Source organism: Haematobia irritans, chromosome 5 (assembly GCF_050003625.1).
Source record: "Haematobia irritans isolate KBUSLIRL chromosome 5, ASM5000362v1, whole genome shotgun sequence".
Classification (NCBI taxonomy): Eukaryota; Metazoa; Arthropoda; class Insecta; order Diptera; family Muscidae; genus Haematobia; species Haematobia irritans.
The window spans coordinates 60,546,039-60,568,241 of record NC_134401.1 but is presented as its reverse complement, the minus strand read 5'-3'; the positions used below and the strand labels follow the sequence as shown (position 1 = coordinate 60,568,241).

The 22,203-nt window shown below is 34.7% G+C and overlaps 3 protein-coding genes across 4 annotated transcripts in view; all 3 read right to left on the bottom strand.

Annotated features, from left to right (window-relative positions):
- The window catches only part of LOC142239201 (odorant receptor 42a-like), an 84,523-nt gene that overhangs the window by 37,930 nt on the left and 24,390 nt on the right, over window positions 1-22,203 (bottom strand). Inside the window, exon 1 of one of the 2 annotated variants that reach the window (XM_075310968.1) lies at window positions 4,766-4,865. The exons of the other annotated variant lie outside the window; for it this stretch is intronic. The gene's annotated coding sequence lies outside the window, so the exon portion shown is untranslated. Of the gene's footprint in view, window positions 1-4,765; window positions 4,866-22,203 lie in introns of those variants that run through there. 2 annotated transcript variants of the gene reach the window in all.
- Window positions 11,615-14,318, bottom strand: twi (twist family bHLH transcription factor). The gene is made up of 2 exons (XM_075310967.1): window positions 12,804-14,318; window positions 11,615-12,514 (listed from the first exon to the last, which is right to left on the bottom strand). Exons 1-2 carry the CDS (start codon window positions 14,096-14,098, stop codon window positions 12,271-12,273), a joined length of 1,539 nt encoding a protein of 512 aa, XP_075167082.1. The 5' UTR covers window positions 14,099-14,318; the 3' UTR covers window positions 11,615-12,270.
- LOC142239736 (uncharacterized) lies at window positions 19,662-20,279 on the bottom strand. The gene has a single exon (XM_075311516.1). The coding sequence runs from the start codon at window positions 20,277-20,279 to the stop codon at window positions 19,662-19,664; it is 618 nt and encodes a 205-aa protein (XP_075167631.1).

Sequence of the window (22,203 nt, the reverse complement as noted above, 5' to 3'; positions counted from 1 at the left end):
ACAGATTTCTGCGTGAGGTCTAATTGCTTGCAGTATTCCACTCTCCGGGGTGTTTGGATGGTTTGTGTCATTGAAGCCAAGAAAATTGTTTGAAGTGTTAGTGTAATGGCCTAAGGGTAACTCTTGAAGCATTTGCTTAGAAGTGGTAAAAATCTGTATTTTCATTCTTAGCAATGAATAAGGAAAACAACATTTATGGAATAGAAGGCAAGGACATTTGCCTTAGGATTACATTTAATGGAATAGGCCTATTTGATTATTTTTATAGGCTCGCTAAAGGTTCTTAACATTTTTCTTGTATTCTCACATAGCATGGCTTTAAAAACGAAAGAAAAAAAAACAAAATTGAAAAATCTCCCCTCAATGTCTGTCTGGTATTGTAAGCGGCACAAAATCACCTAAATAATGAAAAAGGGTGTTAAAACTCTCAAGGGGGTTTTGTGGAAATGTCGAAGAGAAAAAAGAAACATCAATTAATAATCTATTTTTAGTTCGTACTAAGAACGGGAAGCACCGAGCAACGGACAGACGATGTAAAACTAAATTTAAGAACTCCTTGTTCAGCTTTGAGGCTGCTTCAAAGCCACTTGAATGAATGGAGCGTAACACTCCCATATTCATATCCCAACAGTGCGCAGGCGTACTCTCGAAAGTGAACCTTATTGGGATATTGGAAATATGAAACCAAAATGAAGTGCATAAATGCCTATGAGTATCCCTAGAAATCCATCATGAGGCGTGTCAAAAAAGCAATGCCATGACAGGGAGTAGATTCGGGGCAGGGGTAGAAACAACAAAAATAATGGGAAAAAAATAATAATAAACGATGTCAGATCACCCAGCCAAAAGTAAACTGCATCCCTAGACACATTCCTATGACATTGGCATTTGAAGTAAATACAAAGCGTATATGGTGGGAGCTAAATCCGTGACCACATTGGTTTTATTTGGCCATCATTTGACTTAGAGTAGTGGTGAACAAGTACGTGAACCATAGAAAAAGACAACAAAGAAATTGGAGCCGCATTTTTTGAAGGTACCGTGGAATTCCGAAAACTAAAATTTCTTGTTGTTAGAGGCGGATGGAGAGAGCATGTCATCTACTAATGCATTTGCCCATATATACTTTCTCATTTAAAAATCGCCATGAGAGGTGGAACAGATTTTTATTTATTTCCCTAAATTCAACAAAATGCAGTGGCACATAGAAATGGGTTCCACCTCCAAACAGTGAATAAAATTTATATAAGTAAATCTATAATAACAAATTCCAATCGATCGGCACGAGTGGAGTTTGTATTCTAAATCGGGCAATCAGAGTAAATACTAAAAATTATATTTTTTCTTGATTGAGATATGGCGATCTGAACAATTTCTAAAAGTAAATGCTAATGTTGCTATATTGAAAAAAATGTTGAAAGGTTACGCAACCTTAGGCTCACTTAGACTATTTAGTCCATTGTGATACCACAATGGTGAAGTTTTCACTCACTGTGCTCATAGTGCTGTCTGATTCGATGTTCAATGACAACACTCAAAGAAAAACTACTTTCCTTCGATATGAAAATTTAGACAAAGTAAAGTATAAAGTGTGTTGACAACTTAGTAGGACTACAGATCTTCGTGAAATAGTCTGGAACAAACTCTTGGGAACCTGTGTCATTTTCGAATCAAACCAGAAAAGAACAACTTTTGGAATATGTTGAACAATTTATTATTTTGATATTGGGATTTAAGTAAATGTTTTTTCTTTAGGGGATTGTCGAGTCCAAATTCAAAATATGGCAAAACCTTTTTAAAAAAATGGCGTGCGGCTAAAGATTTCATGTCCTTAAGTTACGAATTCGAATTTTGCTTAGTTTAATGCAAATTTTTTACCTTGTCCAAAAGTCAATAAACTTTTAAATGAAGTCGTCGTGAAAAACGAATAAATTAAACTCTATTTCCTAGAATCAAGTACGCAAAGCTTAAATTCAAAAGAGAATTGTGCCTTCCTCCACTTCTTTAGTTCGAAATCAAGCCGGGCAAGATTTTTTTTAGTATAGAAATACCACTAACATTACAGACAATAATCCACCGCTGAAAAACTTTTTGGTGAAAAGCATGTCTGGTTCCAAAGATTTTGTCTATGTAGATATTATGCAAAACTTCAACAAACTTAAAACAAATTCATTCATTTTGAAGAAATTTTCTTCATGTTAAGATACCCATTTTTTAAACGAATCACCCAACTATAAGGACAAAACGACTTCGATGAAAAGTTTATCGAAATTTGAAAAAGGAAAACAACTTTGTATCAGAGAAATGGGTCTTCTACGCTAAGCAAAATTCGCATTCGTATTTTAAGGACATGAAATTTTAGTCTCACTACAATATTTTTTCAGTGAGTTCGGATGAAACTGGGATTAAAGCCATAAACCTTGGTATGTAAGGTAGTCTAACCATTCACCTCGGTGGCTCCAAATATTGCATGTCCTTGAAATAGTTCTGAGTAGCACAACAGAGATGGTCTGTATCAAACTTTTTTAGGTTTGCGACTGTCGCAAAGTTGTAAACGTCGTAAACGTCACATACGCGTCGTACATGTAGAAAAAGTAACAAAAGTCGCAAACTGAAAATACTTTAGTCGTGTCAGCTAGGCAGCGAATTCGATGATATCCAAGACGATGGTATGTGCGAAGAAGTTTCAATTCTTAGGAATGTTCGCAATTTTCGGTTTTATTCCCCACATTTTCCCTATTGCCTTTTGCACGAGTACAGGGTAACCGTGGATTTTCTCGTCCTTTCTTAGCTTTAAGTTCAGTCTCCTGTCAAATATAACCCCAAGGTATTTTGCACACTCACCAACGGGAATTTCGATACCACCTAAGAAAATAGACTTTCACAAATTTCAGCAGAAACTCACAGCGAATGCTGTCAAACTAAATTAAAAAATGTTCAGGATTTCTTCTATTCAAAAATTGGTTTTCTACAGTAGGTTTACGACTTTTGCGACATACGTCGCAAATGTATGTCGAAAAAGTCACAGTTTGTGACAGGCCAACCCTATAGCACACCGAATATAATATTGAACTAGTATGGAAAATTAGGCACTTCTTCAAAATAAAGTAGTTTTAATTAAAATAAAATTTATATTTTTTTAATATTTTGCCTCTTTAAACCTCTCTTAAACGCGCACGTTTTTAAAGTAATGCTAATTTAATTTAAAGGAACACATTTTTAATGGGAGCCACCGTGGTGTAATGGTTAGCATGCCCGCCTTGCATACACAAGGTCGTGGGTTCGATTCCTGCTTCAACTGAACACCAAAAGATTTTTCAGCGGTGGATTGTCCCACCTCAGTAATGCTGGTGACATTTCTGAGGGTTTCAAAGCTTCTCTAAGTGGTTTCATGGAAACGGGCAGCACTCAGTGATAAGACAGAAGTTCACCAATGTGGTATCACAATGGAGTGAATAGTCTAAGTGAGCCTGGTACATAGCTGCCACCTAACCTAACTTAGCACATTTTTGATTTGAAGAAATGATATTTAAATTATGTGAAATATTGAATCTATCATTTAAATATAAAAAAAGCTTCAAATATAGGCTGAGACATATTTTTCTTTGAAGTCAAGATACAAAGTCAACATTTAATGAAGATTTCATTAATTTTACAGAAGTTTTCCGAATTATTAAAGCCAAGTTGACCATAGATAAATTGTCTTTCATGTAAAGATACCCAGTTTTATCTCGAATCACTTACTTATAAGAACAAAGCGCCTTTGTCGAAAAGTTTACAGACTTTTGAACAAGGAAAAAAAAATAAATGCCAGTGAAATTGTGTCTTCCACACTGAAAAAAAAGCATGCCCGGTTCCAAAGATTTTGTCTTTACTTTAAAAATTTTGGTATTGATTCCGAGCCATAGAAGCGGAGAATACAAGTAAGGATACTTTTAGGACACAGTTCTCTTTTAAATTTGGGATTTGTGTACTTGCTTATAGGAAGCGAATTTTAATTTTTCGCTTTATCAGCTTTTTTTCTTCATATGCTATCAAAGTCCTTTAAAAACGAGTTAAAGACAACTTTATTTACCAAATTCAGACTCGACTTCCAGTAGAAATTTTGCTATGTTTCAAGTAAAAAACGTCTTTAAAATAAAGTGATGAAAAACATGTCCTATATTTGAACGATTTTTTGCTTTGTAGTCAAGATGCAAAAACACAACAAATTTAAAGATAATTTCATTAAATTTAAAGAATTTTTTTGAATTATTAAAGTCAAGTTGACTTTAGCCCAAACATTTTTTCTTTCATGTTATGATATCCATTTCTAAGTGAAATCATTTAATTATAAGGACAATACGACTTTATTAAAAAGGAAAAAAAACTTTATATTAGAGAAATGCGTCTTCTATTCTAAGCAAAATTTGCATTCGCATTTTAAAGACATGAGATCTTTGACCTCACGACAATATTTTTTTCAGTGCATGCTATGCAAAATTCGCTTTTGTATCTTAAGGGCGTGAAAACTTTGGCCTCATGGCACTATTTTTTTCAAAGTGAATATATTCTTAGGGAAATTGCGTCTTTATTGCTAAGCAAAATTCGCCTTTTTATCTTAAGGGCGTGAAAACTTTGGCCTCATGGCAATACTTTTTTCAAAGTGAATATATTCGTAGTGTAATTCCTCGTTTCTTTGTCTCCAAATCACTATCAAAGATAAAATCTTTGGAACTGGGTAAGCCGTTTGTCAGTGTACAATATATATGGTTCTGAAACTTACCTCTCGAATTGTATGCAGCACTAGAATGAAACTTTTTGAAATCTTTTATATCTGCATATATTAAGAGAATGCACCAACCAACTAAACGATTCTAATTTCTTTGCCAAACTATCTATATGCCAACTGCCAGTTTTGACTTTTATAGCAATATTCGTCTATGCACAAGTGACTTATTTCTCATGGCGATTGCATTATTTAATTTTTGTGCAATTCTAATGAAGTTGGCTGATTTAATTATGAAAGACCATAGCAATACGTTCACCATTGGCAATAATACACAATATGACACAGAGTTGAATTAGTAGAAGGAAAACTTTTCTAATATAAAGATAAAACCGTTCACTTAATGTTAGAAAGTTGTGATATTGGAGGTACTGAGATTGAACGGATGGATATAAGAACAAATATTGTCTCAAAAACATTTTCCTCAAATTGTGGAAAAGCCAAAATTCCTAATTGGGAATTCGCCAATCCAGTTCAGATTTTGTATTAAAGGCAAAATAGCCTAATCAGAATAATTTTCAAAGGCTTTATTTTGTATTTGCACCAAAATCCTTTAGGGAAACTTGCAAGTATATAGTATATTTCACTGTTTTTTTATTTTTCGGGCAATTTCTTCATTGAATTCTCGAGATTTTATTTCAATTTCAAAACAAATCATCATAAATCACCGGATGTGAAGTTTCACAAAACCACAAAACATTTAAGTAGCTAAGAGATACATATTTTGTGCAAGTATATGTGTATGTATTAACTCATACCAATGCCATTACTTCATGTCAATATGTTTGAATGAAATACATTTTTTGTGAAAATGTTTTGTATCTTCCCGTATTCATGCTGTTGAAATAAAAGACACCAACAAATATGATCTTTACTAAGTTAGTAGGCAAAAAATTAGTTCCAGTGCATAAGTTCGATAAGGAATTTACTAAAGATTTCAAGGGGAATGGGAAGAGAAACATTCAGAAGTCGGTGGCATTTTCACATCCCGTCAAGTGTGCAAGGAATATAGCACACCATTCGGAATAAATGATATTATGGCATAAAAGTGTCGCGCAGAAACAATATTCCCCGATATATAAATGTATTGCAAATGCAACAGTAGAGGCAATTACAACAAAGGCCTTATTTTATTTTTTTCTTGATATACCATAGAGAGAAGTTCACTACTGTGGTTTCACAATGGACTGAATAGTCTAAGGAAGCCTGATATGTCGGACTGTCACCTAACCTAACCTTCACTACACCCAAAGAAGGAATATGATCACCTCAAACATGTATTGTATTTTTTTTTGTATTTATTGAGTTTGGTTCCTGCACAACAAGACTCAAGGTCCTATAATTTACAGTACAGGCATTTGATTGTATGCGAACAGATTTATATCATAACAAAATTTAATAAAATTAATTTAACTAAAACGAAATATAAAATTATCGTTTAGATAAGATAAATGAGTGACCTCATGTAAAAAGAAATTATTGTTTGCTACGAAAATAAAAAGCATAAATAAATAAAATGTTATTTTTGGATGGTGACCATGTAACATGTTCGCTGCAATCATGTTATTTTCTCCGAAATTATGTATCTGTTTTCTGAAAGCATGTTATGTTTGCCGAGAAAACAACATTTTTTCCACAAACATTTTACATGGTCACCATCCAAAAATAACATTTTTGCTCTTGAAACATGTTTGATGTGATCATATTCCTTCTCTGGGTGTATGCACTAAAAAAAATGGCATTAAAGCCAATTTACTGCCTGTTCGTGGAATTTTCGTTCACCTCGAGATGAACGATTCGTCAAAAAACCCATATTGATATCTCGAAAACCAGAGTCTATGGAATACTAATTGTTTCTGTGTTCGATAGTAAATCACAAATAATGAGTTCATGACAAATTTCAGGATTTTCTAGCAAATGTTCTAAAGTTTTCTTAGTTTCAATCTAGACGAACGATTCGTCTTGAGTCGATTTTGTGTTTCATGAACAGGCAGTTAATTTTAAGTTCATTTACATTATTACACTAACAAAAAAGTGATCTCTCTATTTAACTTTAGTTCAGTTCATGGAATTATTATGTTTGGAGAAAGTCTCCTTTACTTTAATATTTTTTAGTTAAATGAACTAAAAAACGGGAAAAATTTTACACAATTGAAGCATAAAGATTTACTAAATTCGTATTTCTCACAAAATAGTTCATTATTTCTTTAAATTTGTAAATTTTACTACAAATGCGTTCATCATGAACTTCGTATATCACTAAAGACATTCTTGTAATTTTGGACTCCAATTTTTTCCTCCAAACTACAAAATTTTCTTAAACAGGTGAAATAAAAATTAATTATGTCTAATAAATTGAATTTGTCGAAAAATATTTACTTATTTTTGTGATATCGACATGATGCCAGCGTTTGTAATACTGTTTAGTTAAAATATTCTAAAACTATTCAAAGTTTCTAAAATTAACCAAAAGTTTTCCTCCTGGTGGGCTCACTGTTTTTTCAGTGTATGGTTAAGTTAAAATTTCCCAATCATTCGATATTCTTTCGATTCCATTTTCTTATAATTTGAACCCATTTTGAACACTGAGTGCTGCCCGATTCCATGTTTAGCTCAATGACAAGGGACTTCCTTTTTTGGTGTTCGGTCGAAGCAGGGATTGAACCCACGATCCTTCGTAATCAAGGCGGGCATACTAACCATTGCACAATGGACCTTTTTCTGTGTATTTTTAATATGATTACTAAATAACTTTGCAAGATCAAATTGAATGTGTAGAAAGCATTCTCCAGAACCAGATTCCGATCTGCCTGTTAAACAATTGTAACCAGTATTCGATGCTCCATCAGTAAACGCAAGTGTTTGCATTGTGACATGTTAACAGTTTCTTTTTATTTCATTGATTGTATTAGTGTAGTGTAGATTGCGATTTAATCTTGGAGTCTGTTTCCTAGCAAACACAGTTTGGAAGGTAAATTGGATAGATTTCGAAAAATATGCAAAATCATTGTCTATTTGACAAAATATTAATAATTATAACGAATTATTTACATTACATTAAAATCTAGTTTTATTTACAGAATTCAAAGTTTTCGGGAACTTTTGGAGCCTATATCTTCTCTCTCCCCAAGTAGGTTTTTATAATTCTGATGCTTTCAACTAACGTACTCGATCGTCTATTCTGAGGAATAAAATAAAACATATAGTACCAAACTCTGTTTTCTATTGTACGAGTAGTACTTATTGGATTGTAAAAACGCGGATGGGATGGGTGAACTTTTAAACCGTACTGTGGATACATCTGTCATCTTGCCTATATATTCCATTTGACGGTTAGGAATGTAACTGCTTAAAGTTAAGCGGAGACAAAATATTTAAATTTTACTTTCATTTAACTGGGCGTTAATGTCTAACGGAGCTACATGAAAATGGTCGTGAGTATGATTTTATACCCTAATACTCGTATTCCTTATACACACAAAAAAAAAATTCAATCAAAAAATTAATTGAAAGTCAATTAAACAATTAATTGATCCAATTAAAAAATTAATTGATACTATTAATTTTTGGGATTGAATTTTGTTTCAATTAAAAAATTTGTTGAATCAATTCAATTTTTAATTGAATATTTTTTAAAACTCAAATAAGATTTTAATTGGAAAAATTTTCGTGAAATTATTTTCTGTGTAGTAACTTTTTCCTCTTTTTATACTTTTTATTTTGTTTAAGTTTTACTTAATTGGCTTTCAGTAGTTAAGATTAGGAAACGTTCGTTCGAAGTATTTTGTACAATTTTCCTTTGGGCCAGTTAACCGGGCTGAACTTGGAAAGGAATGAGCTGTCCTATCACCGGCCTTGGAGCTTGTTCGCGTAGTTCGGTTCGCAGGGGGAGCATCTCTACTTCTGGGGATTCTTCTGTAAACTCGCCTTAATCGCTTGGGCGGTTCCAATGGTTTTGTCTTTACACACTCAAAAAAAGTGACCCCTATATTTCACTAAAGCCGATTTAACTCTCTTTTAGTTAATGGAATTATTACTTTTTAAGAAAGATTCCATGACGTTAATATTTTTTGCGTACATTAGTTAAATTAATTAAAACAGAAGAAAAAATTATACATAAGTAAGCATAAAGATTAACTAAATTCATGTCTCCCACAATATAGTTCAGAATTTCTTAAAATTTGTAAATTTTACCAATAATGCGCCTATCTTGAACTTCGTATGTCACTAAAGACATTCTTGCAATTTTGAACTCCAATTTTTTCCTTTAAACAAAAAATTTTCTTTAACCCGTGATAAAATTCATTACGTCTAATAAATTTTCTTGAATTTTTCGAAAAATATTTACTTATTTTTGTGATGTCTGCGTGATGTCAACGTAATACTGTTTGGTTAAAATTTTCTACAAATAATCGAAATTTTCTAAAATTAACAAAAAAATGTCTTCCTGGTGGGTTCTCTGTTTTTGCAGGGCACTAATGATTTTGTTGATTCCAAGAAAACTTTTGTTTGAGTGAAGGATACATTAAAAGGAAGGATACATGAAAAAAAAACATGCCCGGTTCCAAAGATTTTGTCTTTAGACTAATGATTTTGGTATTGATTCCGGGCCAAAGAAGCGGAGAATTGAAGGTAAGGATACATTTAAGACACAATTCTCTTTTAAATTTGGGTTTTGCGGACTTGATTCTATGAAGCAAATTTTAATTTTTCGCTTTTTCAGCTTTATTTCTTCATATGCTATCAAAGTCCTTTAAAAACTTGCTAACGATAACTTTAATTTCCAAATTCAGACTCGACTTCCAGTAGAAATTATGCAATGTTTCAAGTAAAATCCGTTTTTAAAATAAAGTGTTGAAAAAAGATCTTATTTTTGAACACTTTTTTGCTTTGTAGTAACGATGCAAAACGACAACAAATTTAAATACACTTTCGTTAATTTTACAGATTTTTTCTGAATTATTAAAGTCAAGTTTATCATAGTCCAAAAAAAAATTCTTTCATGTTATGATACCCATTTTTAAGTCGAATCACTTAAAGGACAAAACGACTTCATTGAAAAGTTTATCGACATTTGGACTAGGAAAAGAAACGACAATATTTTTTTCAGTGTTTTTGAATGCTTTTTTGCTTTGTAGTCAAGATTAGGGCTGTAATTTGGGATCGAGATTTCAAGAAATAGTTGTACATTAAACCAATTTTGTTTAATTCAATTTTATTAACAAAAAAACAACAACAAAAGAACATAAAAGTAAATTAAAAAGCAATTTGCAATTGCTATCACACTTAACGAACATTTAGTCGAACTCAACATTACATCGTGGTGCAATGGTTAGCATGCCCGCCTTGCATACACAAGGTCGTGGGTTCGATTCCTGCTTCGACCGAGCACCAAAAATTTTTCTGCGGTGGATTATCCCACCTCAGTAATGCTGGTGACATTTCTGAGGGTTTCAAAGCTTCTCTAAGTGGTTTCACTGCAATGTGGAACGCCGTTCGGACTCGGCTATAAAAAGGAGGTCCCTTGTCATTGAGCTTAACATGGAATCGGGCAGCACTCAGTGATAAGATAGAAGCTAACCAATGTGGTATCACAGTGGACTGAATAGTCTAAGTGAGCCTGATACATCGGGCTGCCACCTAACCTAACCTAACATTACAAACAAAAAAATTACGACAAAAATAATTAAAAAAGTTATTTCAAATCGCTATCTTACTCAGCAAAACACTTTAACGATTAGGTTAGATTAGGCGTATTTTCGTATACTTGTTACAATTATTTTGTACTTCGAATTAAGTAAAAATATCAAGGCATCCAAATTGTTATCAGATAAATGCGATCTTGTCATGTTTTATCAAAGGACCTTGCTGTTTAGTATAGCTCAAGTATAATAAATTCTTACTCAAAGAGTACCATAAATGTTTATTAACTCAATTTGGCGGGTATGAAATCTAAGGGCCCATATATACTTAGTGAAGACTCAAATTTATTTTTAAACAATCATAACATCCACAATTTTAACAAATTGGAATTATTTTTCAGGGATTCCGAAAAATCCCGGGATTGAAAATAAAAAGATTCGGGATAAATCACGTCCCGAAAATTCTAGGATTTCGGGACGGGATTTATCCTAGTCAAGATACACAAAGTCAACAAACTTAAAGACGAATTCATGAGATTATTGTGCAATCCGAGGGACTTTCAGGATTCCGTAATATACAGAGGAACAGTTGAAACAATGGATTGCAACCTTATAAGTTGCGCCTAAAAATTTTAAGTTTGTTCCATAAGCTATTCTAGGTGTAAGCTATATCCTAATTACATTTCTTAAGCCTTAGATTTTTGTATAAATATCATGAATACAGCGCCTTCAAATAATTCGAAAAGGCCTTAGCTTCAACCTTTCATTAAACATTGTCGTTTTTTGCTTTCAATTCTTTGCATCCCCCACACAAGTTGTGTGGAATCATCACATCCCCCTTTGTATATTCGCCCTCTGTCACTATCTTCCATATTGGAATGCGAGAATGTCTTCCTTTTGCGGCTAATTTAATGGGAAAACAGTTTTGAGTTGTACATTTGCCATCGACAGCCCCAAGCAAACCAACAACGACGCACCATCCCGGCTGTGAATGTGCGCGTTTAGTTGAAGAAATATTTATTATTTCATGTGAATTTGTATTACGGGCGGATCCCAGATTCCTTTGTCTCTTCGTTTCGTAGTGATTCGATGATGAAGATCATTATGGGCATCATCATGATGATGCAGCAGCTTGAAGCGGCATGAGATGATGATTTCGTTCGTTAACTTTTCAAAATGGCGCAATGAAATAAAAGACAAAGTGTTTGCGTGTTAACAATTCTGTTTATTTTTTCATTTTTTTATCTCGCTCTCTCTCTCTCACACACTCGCTCACATTCATTTCGAACACTATACAGATTCTCTTTCATCTTATGAGAGTGTGTTTGGTTTTTTTGTTTTGTTTCTTTTATTGGACAATGATTTCCTCAAAGAAAGCGGCATAACGGTAATAAAGTTCAAACTAAAACATTAGGGGTATTCGTTTCACATGGTAAAAATGACGGAATCCCCTTGTTCCCTGTCTCTCTGGATGACTTAAATCGTAATAACACATAGCCGAACAACATCATCAGAATATAAATACATATATAAAAAAAATATTTTTCTTCTTACAAACTAGAAATACTAAACATAATAATAATAATAAAAAATACAATATGTATGGATTTGGATGTGTATATCTCAATGTAGGTTACATTACATGAGATGAGGGATGGCAAACCTTAGGTCTAATATCTTGGAAGCTATTTACATCACTCTATGATATGGGGGCCCTATAGTTAATTTCGATTTTTTTACTTAAAAAATAGTTAATACTAAATGGAAAGTATAACAAGTGTTGCACTGTGCAGCACAGAGATGCGCATTTTGCTGGAAGTTCAGATGGCTCGGACTCGTGGAATTGGAGGTATGCATAAATTATGATTTACTATTCTGGGCATCACCCTCCATTCGCCATACACCAAAGAGGTAGCTTAGCTTCTCTGGTGGTATCATTGGAGCCACGGCGGCTCTTCTTAAATTCTTGAGATCCGCTTCGGCATCGTTGAGTATGGAGGCAGCACCCATGGCAAAGCCATTGCCTTGCATACCATTGGCATCCAAAGCTTTCAGTAGGCCAATTTCACTGGTGGACAGCACGCGACACAGGAAGTCAATGTATCTACAAAAAGAAGAAGAAAATTAGGAATTAATTAGAAAACAGGTAGAGGCGTTGAATGCCCGTCAATGGCAAAGCAAAATTCCATGGCCAGCCGGAAAAGCCACAGTCGGCTATAAAACTCAGGTAGCCGACATGGTAAAATCTGCGTAATTTTGCGGGTTTTTATTGATGAGTTGGGAAAACGCAAAACACACTCACTTCAGAGCGGAAATGCCCCGAATAAAAAATAATTTTCCCATGCCATGGAATTTCTAAACAAGATTCGTATTGGACATTTTAAAGTGCTTACCTAGTAGCCAATTTTAGTGTCTGTATTTTGCTCAGCTTATCACTTGGCAGAGTGGGTATGATTTGTTGCAGAGATTTAAAGGCATCGTTAAGACTCTGCGTTCTTTGGCGTTCCCGAACATTTGCCATAATACGCTGGGTATGAAAATCTTCGGTATCTTCGGACTTGCTGGCTTTGCGTTTCGTGCGACGACGAGGTTTACGGAATTCTTTGGAACCATCGTTTGTGTCCCCACCGCCGGCACTTAATTCATCGTCATTGGGGAACATATAACTGCTGCCTGAAGCTGTAGACTGGCGGGTATATTCCATTTCATCACGATCGGAACTGGAATAGGTGCTACCATTCAGAGATCCGGCAGTGTCGAAAGGTTCAAACCCACTCGGTGTCATATTAGCATTGTTGGAGGAGGAATGTATGGCGGCCACTGTAGATGAGGATGGAGGAACATTGTGGTGTGGGTTCATGGCCAATGTGTTATTTATCCGCTGTTGTTGTTGCTGAATGTGTTCCTGTTGTTGTTGCTGCTGCTGCCTAAATATGTGCTTGAAATTGTCCTCGCTATTATCAGCCATTTCCTCATCCACAAATTCAAATTGGGGTGAAGCTGTACAATTCTGTTGGTCCATGGTATTGCCAGTGGTCGTTCCTCCTCCTTGCATTGTGGAATTCACCTCATTCACCGTTGTAGGTAAATACTCCACAAAGAATTTCTGATCCGCATGCTGAATATAATGCTGTGACATATTGTGATGAGGCTGGATCTGGGTATGCAAAGGGCTCATATGCAGTTTCTTATTATCCTGCATAATGTCATTGGGTCCACCCCCTGAACAGTCGAAATCTCGGCTACGTTTTCCATTCTCATTAATGTGATATTGCTGGGCATCCTGATGACCAAAGGTGTTATTGTTCAATTCAGGTGATCCCAGATTTTGACTATTCGGTGTGGAACTGGCACTATTGCTGCTGGTGCTAAGGATTTCACTGCTAGGAATATTATAGTCGGTATCTTCGTGATCTGCGGTCACTCCATAACAACCCATATAGTCATTGTTGCCGTTGGTAATGTGTTGTTGGCGTCCATTGTGATTCATATGGGGCAGTTGTTGACCATGCTGTTGACCATAAAGGTTTTGCGGGTCCATGGGATGTTGTTGCATATTTTGATGCATGTAGGCCTGTTGATCCACTGAAATCAGTTTAATAACATTGTGTTGTAAATCCATTATGTTGGGCAGAGGCTTATAGCTTATGTCCAACAGAACTTTGGGTGACACGGGTCGCACTGACATTTTGGGTGCTTTTATTGTATAAGGCGATTTTGTTTGACACTATTCCACTCAATTGGAAATTTTGTTTGTACGAAAACACGTGAAGAAATTCTATTCGTTTGGTTCAAGAGTTATCACGATTTCTATTTTCCCTTGTCTATAGGAAATTAAATGATTTTGAATTCAATCTAAAAAAATTTAAACCGTCGAATGAACGCATGTAAAATGCTATCCGATCGTACGAAAGATTGAAACTCAACTGATGTCAAATCCTTGCAAGGCCTCTCAAAGTGGGTAAGCGACAAATGCTGTCATTCGTCTATAACTGATCGTACAAGCCATCTTTGTTTGCTCGCCATTGCATAGCTACTATTGTCATGTGAGAGAAAGAGAGAAAACCATTACACATCGTGGATTGGCTGTGTGTGAGTAACACCCTCTCCTAATGATGTCATTTCTATTACCAACACACATACATATATTCGGAGAGAACCATTGTAGGTACGAGTATGTGTGTGAATGACTTTTCTCTTATACTCGTGCAACGGAACTTCGATCGCTCACACAAAGAGCTAGCTGCTCTTGTGTCTGTGCACAATAATGGCGAGTGAACTGCTTACATTCGACTTTGTTGTTTAATGGTCAGGTAGTCGTTGTTATACCACATATGTGAGATGGCGATGCCATTTAATTACAAAGCAGCAAATAAACCTATCGATCGGCAATTAAATTATGTCCTTACTAGAGTTTTGTGTATATGTAGGTAAATACCAACGACACCAACATCAAGATCTGAATCAAACTTTTCTAGTATGGAATTGACAACGTTCGTTTTATAAAAAAAGTATAAATGTCCACAATAAAAACCACTGAAGGTTAATTTTGTTTAGGATTTCTAAATCAAAATAAACATTAAGTGCCGGCAAATTTCATTCTTCTAGTTTTATAGATTTATTTATAGCTTACATAAATTTGTTGAAGAATGTATAAATTCGCAAAATGTCTTGAGTGTAACATAACTCTTATATCAATCCTTTTAATTTTGGATAATCAAACCGTGACGAATAAGAAGCAAAAAAAACAACACATGTATACAAATGTGCAACCTGTTATCCACTGTTTAATGAAATCAAATTAAGCATGTGGTAGTATAAAATGCTCAACATTATTAATTTATTCAAAAATAAAAAATACAATTTTCAATGTGCTTCTTTTTTCATTTTGATGCAGGAATTACTCTGCTACGGGCAATGGATCAATCTCAGGATTGGCCCTGGTGTTTGTATAGACTAGTTCCAGTTTAGGTCAAAACATATGGAAGAGACCGGTCACTTTAACATGGGTTTAACCTAACCTAACCTAACATGGGTTTGTTATTGACTGGTAAATTTACACTTTAGGAAATGACTTGGACTCATTCCAAAGCACACATCCCGGCACAGATTAAAAGGACCATAGACCAGTGCTGCCGCTAGTGAAAAATTGAGTGAAGTAGATTTTGGAAAAAAGTGGAGTAGATTGAATAAAATTGAAGTAGCATACATTTTTGAAAACAAAACAATAGAATTCATTTTATTATACCCTCCACCATAGGATGGGGGTATATTAACTTTGTCATTCCGTTTGTAACACATCGAAATATTGCTCTAAGACCCCATAAAGTATATATATTATGGGTCGTGGTGAAATTCTGAGTCGATCTGAGCAAATCCGTCGTTCGTCTGTCCGTCTGTTGAAATCACGCTAACTTCCGAACGAAACAAGCTATCGACTTGAAACTTGGCACAAGTAGTTGTAATTGATGTAGGTCGGATGGTATTGCAAATGACAAACGGTCCACTTTTACGTATAGCCCCCATATAAACGGTCCCCCAAATTTGGTTTGCGGGGACTCTAAGAGAAGCAAATTTCATCCGATCCAGCTGAAATTTGGTACATGGTTTCAGCATATGATCTCTAACAACCATGCAAAAATAATTATATATAGCCCCCATATAAACTGATCCCCGATTTGGCTTGCGGAGCCTCTAAGGGAACCAAATTTCATCCGATCCGGCTGAAATTTGGTACATGGTGTAAGAATATGGTCTCTAACAACTATGCAAAAATTGGTCAACATCGGTTAATAATTCAATGATTAAAACCGCTATGTTCATCGTAATTAAAGGAATAGGAAAAACAATTAGGTAATATGGGGAAAATTTTAAAAATTTGAAGCAGAACAAAAAGTGAAGCAGATTTTTGGAAGAAGGAGTGACGAAGTAAATTTTGTGAAAATGAAGCAAAATACTTCGATTGAAGTAGTAGCGGCAGCACTGCCATAGACCGTTCCTGATGAACCAATCTTGGACAACCTCTAAAGAATATGTTTTCCCGTAGGATCAAAACGGAATATTTTGACTCGAGGAAAAATCATTCTAGCAAACGACTTTGTCTGATGATCTCTTATGGATAATGTTACCAGTATTGGGGATTTTCTTCCAAACTGATTTTTTTTCGGTAATCGCCTTAACATACATCTAAAAATTTATCCATGTAGCCGGTACTTCATGCATCATACTATTGTTTAGTTTATTTTTTTAATTTATTTTAAAAAAAGAACTGTTTCTTTAGATTATAAAACTAATGTATACATTTTTCCATAAAAAGAAATACATATTTTATCGGGGAATTTTGGTTTAAATTGGGGATTTTTAGGGTGTCATAATTTGGAGACAAGAGCTAGAAAACTACTAGAAACACCGCACTATGGTCTGGCGGCCCCAAAATCGGCCAAAAATCATAGCGCTTAAGCGGTTGATCTGATCACCACAAAATATTCTAGACATTGATTCAAAAGGACAAAACCTTTAAGACTAATCCATTTTTGGACCCGCATGCCTCAATACAGGGTGGGAGACAGCGTGTAAAACTATACTGCTTTCATATTTTTATACCCACCACCATAGAATGACGTATAATACGTTTGCCATTCCGTGTGTGACACATCGAAATATCGATTTCCGACTACATACAGTATATATATTCTTGATCAGATAGAAATTCTAGATAGAAATTCATGTCCGTGTGTCTGCCTGACTGTTGTAATCACGCTACAGCTTTCAATAATGGCGCTATCGTCATGAAATTTGGCACAAATACGTTTTTTTGTCAGCACGCACGTCAAGTTCAAAGTTAGGCCAATCCAGGTTTCAATACAGCCCCCATATAACCCACCCCCGATTTGGGGTAGTGGACTTCTAGAAACCGTAGTTTTTATCCGATTTGCTTGAAATAAAAATTTATTGGTAATTTAGGACTACAAATATGTGTGCCGAATACGGTGAGTATAGGTCCATGTTTTGGTATAACCCCCATATTAACCGACCTATAGGTATCACTTTATTACAATTAAAAAAATATATATATTGTATTTTTGTATATTTCAGTTAATTTTCTTTCTAATATTCTTTTCCAACGATCAAATTAGACACGAGAATTGTTATCCACGAGAGGTTTGAACAAAAGTTCTCCCTGAAGGCAAACATTGTTGTCTAAATTAAATCTGTCGAATTTATTTATTTACACTGCTAATAGCAGCCGGGACATTACAAAATATATCTTTTCAATTCAATTAAATATAATTCAATATTCCAAGTGGGCCAGAAGGGACCCTATAGGTCAGTAAGGACCACAGCGAGTCAGGAAGGACTTCCAAGCTAGTTATTCGAGATGGGTCAGAAGGGATACCGTTGAGTCAGTAAGGTCTCCGCGGTACTCAATAAGGTTCGATATATATAAGCAGATGGGTCAGGAGGGACCCCATTGAACCAGACAAAGTTTAAAAAGTGCCACCATGGACGGTAAGGGCGCGGAAAACAGGATAATAGAAGCAGTAATTGGATGAGCAGGATCAAAAAAATTTGTATAATACAGCTGGAAATTTAGAAGGCAACACCCCTTGGATCAGAAACTCTTTTAAAATTAAGAATAATTTCCTTGATGGCAGGAATCGGATCGGTTAAAGAAATCAATGAATAGACCGAATTAAAGTTTTTACACAAAACATTAAGGGGATTAAATAATTCATAGTTATGTCTGCAAAATTCAGTCTTTAAGAATACAAAGTTCCTAGTTAAAAGATTTGGAACATTGTAGCAAATTCTCGATGTCAAGTAGTGTGAATCAGTATCTCCATTAGAGGTGTGCGCGTGACTGAAATTTCACTCACACTCACGCACATTTACGAGCCAAAATGTTTATTCACGCACGATACGTGTGGTAGCCAATCCCACTCACGCACATTCACGAAATGAAAACCAGTACTCACGCACGCTCATTTTTCCAAACGGAAATACGCAAATGTAACAAAATTCACAAATAGAATATAGTTCGAGAGCTAAATTAATTTCAGTTTACATACGAGTATGAATTAAATATTGTTTTTTTCGTGAGCGTGATTTTGCAAAAATTTTATTCACGCACACTCACGAACCGATTTTATTTCACCCGCACGCTCACGCATGACATATTCATTTTAGTCCCACACGGTTGAAAAAGACTGTTTTTCATATGTTTGGCTATAAACATTATATGTTTGGAACACAAATTTTTAAACACAATATTTTTGAGTGCAAGCATATAATGTTCATAAACTAGCATAACATGTTTGGGGCATATATGTTAATATGTTAGAACATATTATGTTTGGGACATAAAATGTTTGTAAATATAATATGCTTGAATGCAAACATATATTAATTTAGAAATAGCCTATAAACATATATGTGTTTAGTAGCTTGGAGCGCTATTTAACAGGGAGCGATATTGAATTAAGTTGGTGGTTGTTGCTTGTTATTACAAAATTAACATTTTATTTTTCCTTGGGCAATTAATCAGCTACTTCTTTGATCCTTACAAACTGTGTGGTCCGCTGTTCGAGTCCCCGTCCGGCAAAAGGTAAAATTAAAATAAAAAAAATCATACAATTGAATAATTTCTTCTACAATGTTTGTATTACAGAAAAAGGTGCTAAGAACTAAAAAATCTCGTGGAAGTGAGAAAGATGTGGGGGAATATGCAATTAGGCAGAAACAAAATTTTGAGCATTCAGGTCGAAAACCTATGTTGTTAGCACCTATATTACCTGTTTATTTTCATAATTCATTATGATTGTAAATATATAAATAAATAAATAAAATATTGGGCACAATATTGTTTTGGAGAATTTTTTTAAGCATATAATATTTTTGGGTGCAAAATGCTTCCAAACATATTATATGGTCACATAATAACATATTGTTTTTTGGAAGACAACATTATTGAATTTGGATGCAAAAATACAAAATGTTTGGAACTTAGACTACCCAAACATATATTGTTTAGACCAATATGCTTTCAAACATATTATATATTGGAAGAGATCAAACATATAAATGTTTGGGCAATACCCAAAAATGTATATGCTTGAAGCAAAATATGTTTGGGAGTATATGTTACAGAAGCGATTTTTTGTGAGCGTGCATTCACGAGAGTTCCTTCAAATTTTGCTCACGACTCACGTGATTCACGCGTGTAACGAAAATTTCGTGTCACGCGCACATCTCTAATCTCCATTAATAAGTTTAGTTAGAAACACAATACCGTACATAAACCGTCTACGTTCAAGAGATGAAAGATCAATTAACATAAGACGACTAGAGTATGGAGGCAAATCGTATAAATTATTCCAGCCAAGGCCCCTCAAAGCAAAAATAAGAAACTGTTTCTGTACAGATTCAATACGATCAATAGAACAACGATAACTTGGTGACCAGATAACACACGCATTCTCTGATATCGGTCTAACCAGAATCGTAAAGAGCCTCTTCGTAAGATAAGGATCAACAAATTCCTTAGACCATCTCTTAATGAAAGCCAAAACACCAGTTGCCTTATTGACACATCCCTCAATATGGGGACCAAAGTCAAGCCTGGAATCAAACAATACACCTAAATCATTAAATCTAAACAAATTCTCAAGCCTATAATTCCCAACGTAGTACTCAGTCTGTTCACAAACTCTACGAGAAAAAGTCATCTTCTTACACTTCACCAGATTGAGTAACATACTCGTACAATTAGAAGCACACCAATCTGCCAACTTGTCAATGTCCTCCTGAAGAAGTAAAGAATCACTAGCATTATCAAATGAAACAAAAAGCTTAACATCATCTGCGTACATCAATGTCCTCGATGATACGATAACCGACGGAAGATCGTTCAACTATTGGTTAAACAGAACCGGTCGTAGGTGGCTGCCCTGGGGAACTCCAGATGCAACTTTCTGAGTTCTACCATGCAAGTAGGAATAGATCCAGCGGAGAAGAGTAGGTGGAAATCCCAAAACATCTAATATGCCTACTTTTTGACGCTTTTGATCCAATTTTACACAATAACTTCGCACTTTTATTTTAATATAGCTAATATATTCCACTGAAATGCTAAGATCTCCTTAGTTTTAGCAATATGGTTAAAAACGTTATCAAAATTTTCTTCTTTCCTGTGTGAATTCAACCAAACATTGAGCAAATCTCGGTTTTTGAAACAAAAAGTGCCTAAAATAAAAACGCATTTATTCTTCAAAAAGCATATAGAATCAGACGGTTAAAGCGGAATTTAAAACGTGAGATGTTCTATAATCATCCTGTTTTAAAGCCAAGGTGGAATAATGTGTTTTTTAGTTTTATTCCATTTAATTTTACGAAAATTTTTGATTTTTTAAAATTTGAGTTTATATCATAGCACTATTATTTCATATCACATTACCATTTTCACATTTCACATGTTTTGATCATTAAAGTGCATACCATCATCTTTCATTTCCATATTATAAATATTTATAATATACAGTAGAATTCGGTTATAGCGACCGCCAAGGGACCGAAATTATGTGTCGTTATAACCGAACGTCGTTGTATCCAAATAAGTGTACACAATATTTTTAATTTTTTTTTTATCATGTACAGTAGAATTCGGTTATAGCGACCGCCAAGGGACCGAAATTATGCGTCGTTATAACCGAACGTCGTTGTATCCAAATAAGTGTACACAATATTTTTAATTTTTTTTTATCATGTATATTAATATTTATTGAGATTGCAAATAGTTTAGAAATGTGGTTTGTTTTCTATTTACAAGAATTTCTTTTAATAATTTACTTTCAATAATTTTTACGGAACTATATACACTCTCTGATATATCAGAACCCCCAAATCCTAAATACTGTTTTAATGTGTGCACCGCACTCAAGGTTTCTGTCCTAGTTGGAATTTTGATTGGCTCATCTTTGTCATCTTGTTCATTATCGCTGTGAGTTTCATCATTTTCTTTTGTGTTCTCCACTATTTCTCTCAATGAAGGCTCTTCTGATATCACGACGTTGTCATCGACATTTACGAACTCATCCCAGTCCTGGTTTGAACTCTAACTCATCCAAAACTGGTTTGAATATTTTTTTTCTTTGTCATTTGCACCTCTGTTTGGGATAGTCGAAAACAAATTCTGTGATTCCCCGCAGTATATGTTTCTTTATTTAGTATTGGCTGACGATAAAAAATGGAATGAAAAAATAAAAATTAGTAAACAGAACTTACATCGTCGTTATAACCGAATGTCCATTCCAAAGCAGACGTTCAAATTGGTCGTTAAAAGCAGATGGTCGCTAAAACCGGAGTCGTTCTAAGCGAACGCTTGCGCATGTACAAACTACAGTAGAATGCATTTATAGCGACCTCGGTTATAACGACCATCCGTTTATAACGACGGATTTTCAAAGCTAGTTTGGTTCTTAATAGTTTGTACATGCGCAAGCGTCCGCTTAGAACGACTCCGGTTTTAGCGACCATCTGCTTTTAACGACCAATTTGAACGTCTGCTTTGGAATGGACATTCGGTTATAACGACGATGTAAGTTCTGTGTACTAATTTTTATTTTTTCATTCCATTTTTTGTCGTCAGCCAATACTAAATAAAGAAACATATACTGCGGGGAATCACAGAATTTGTTTTCGACTATCCCAAACAGAGGTGCAAATGACAAAGAAAAAAATATTCAAACCAGTTTTGGATGAGTTAGAGTTCAAACAAGGACTGGGATGAGTTCGTAA

Excerpts from the sequence above, each read along its gene's own strand:
- twi (XM_075310967.1), bottom strand. The coding sequence starts at position 14,098 with ATGTCAGTGCGACCCGTGTCACCCAAAGTTCTGTTGGACATAAGCTAT. Across the intron at positions 12,515-12,803 it reads ACACTAAAATTGGCTACTAG|ATACATTGACTTCCTGTGTC; the intron begins GTAAGCACTTTA and ends TTCTTTTTGTAG.
- LOC142239736 (XM_075311516.1), bottom strand. The coding sequence starts at position 20,279 with ATGTACGCAGATGATGTTAAGCTTTTTGTTTCATTTGATAATGCTAGT.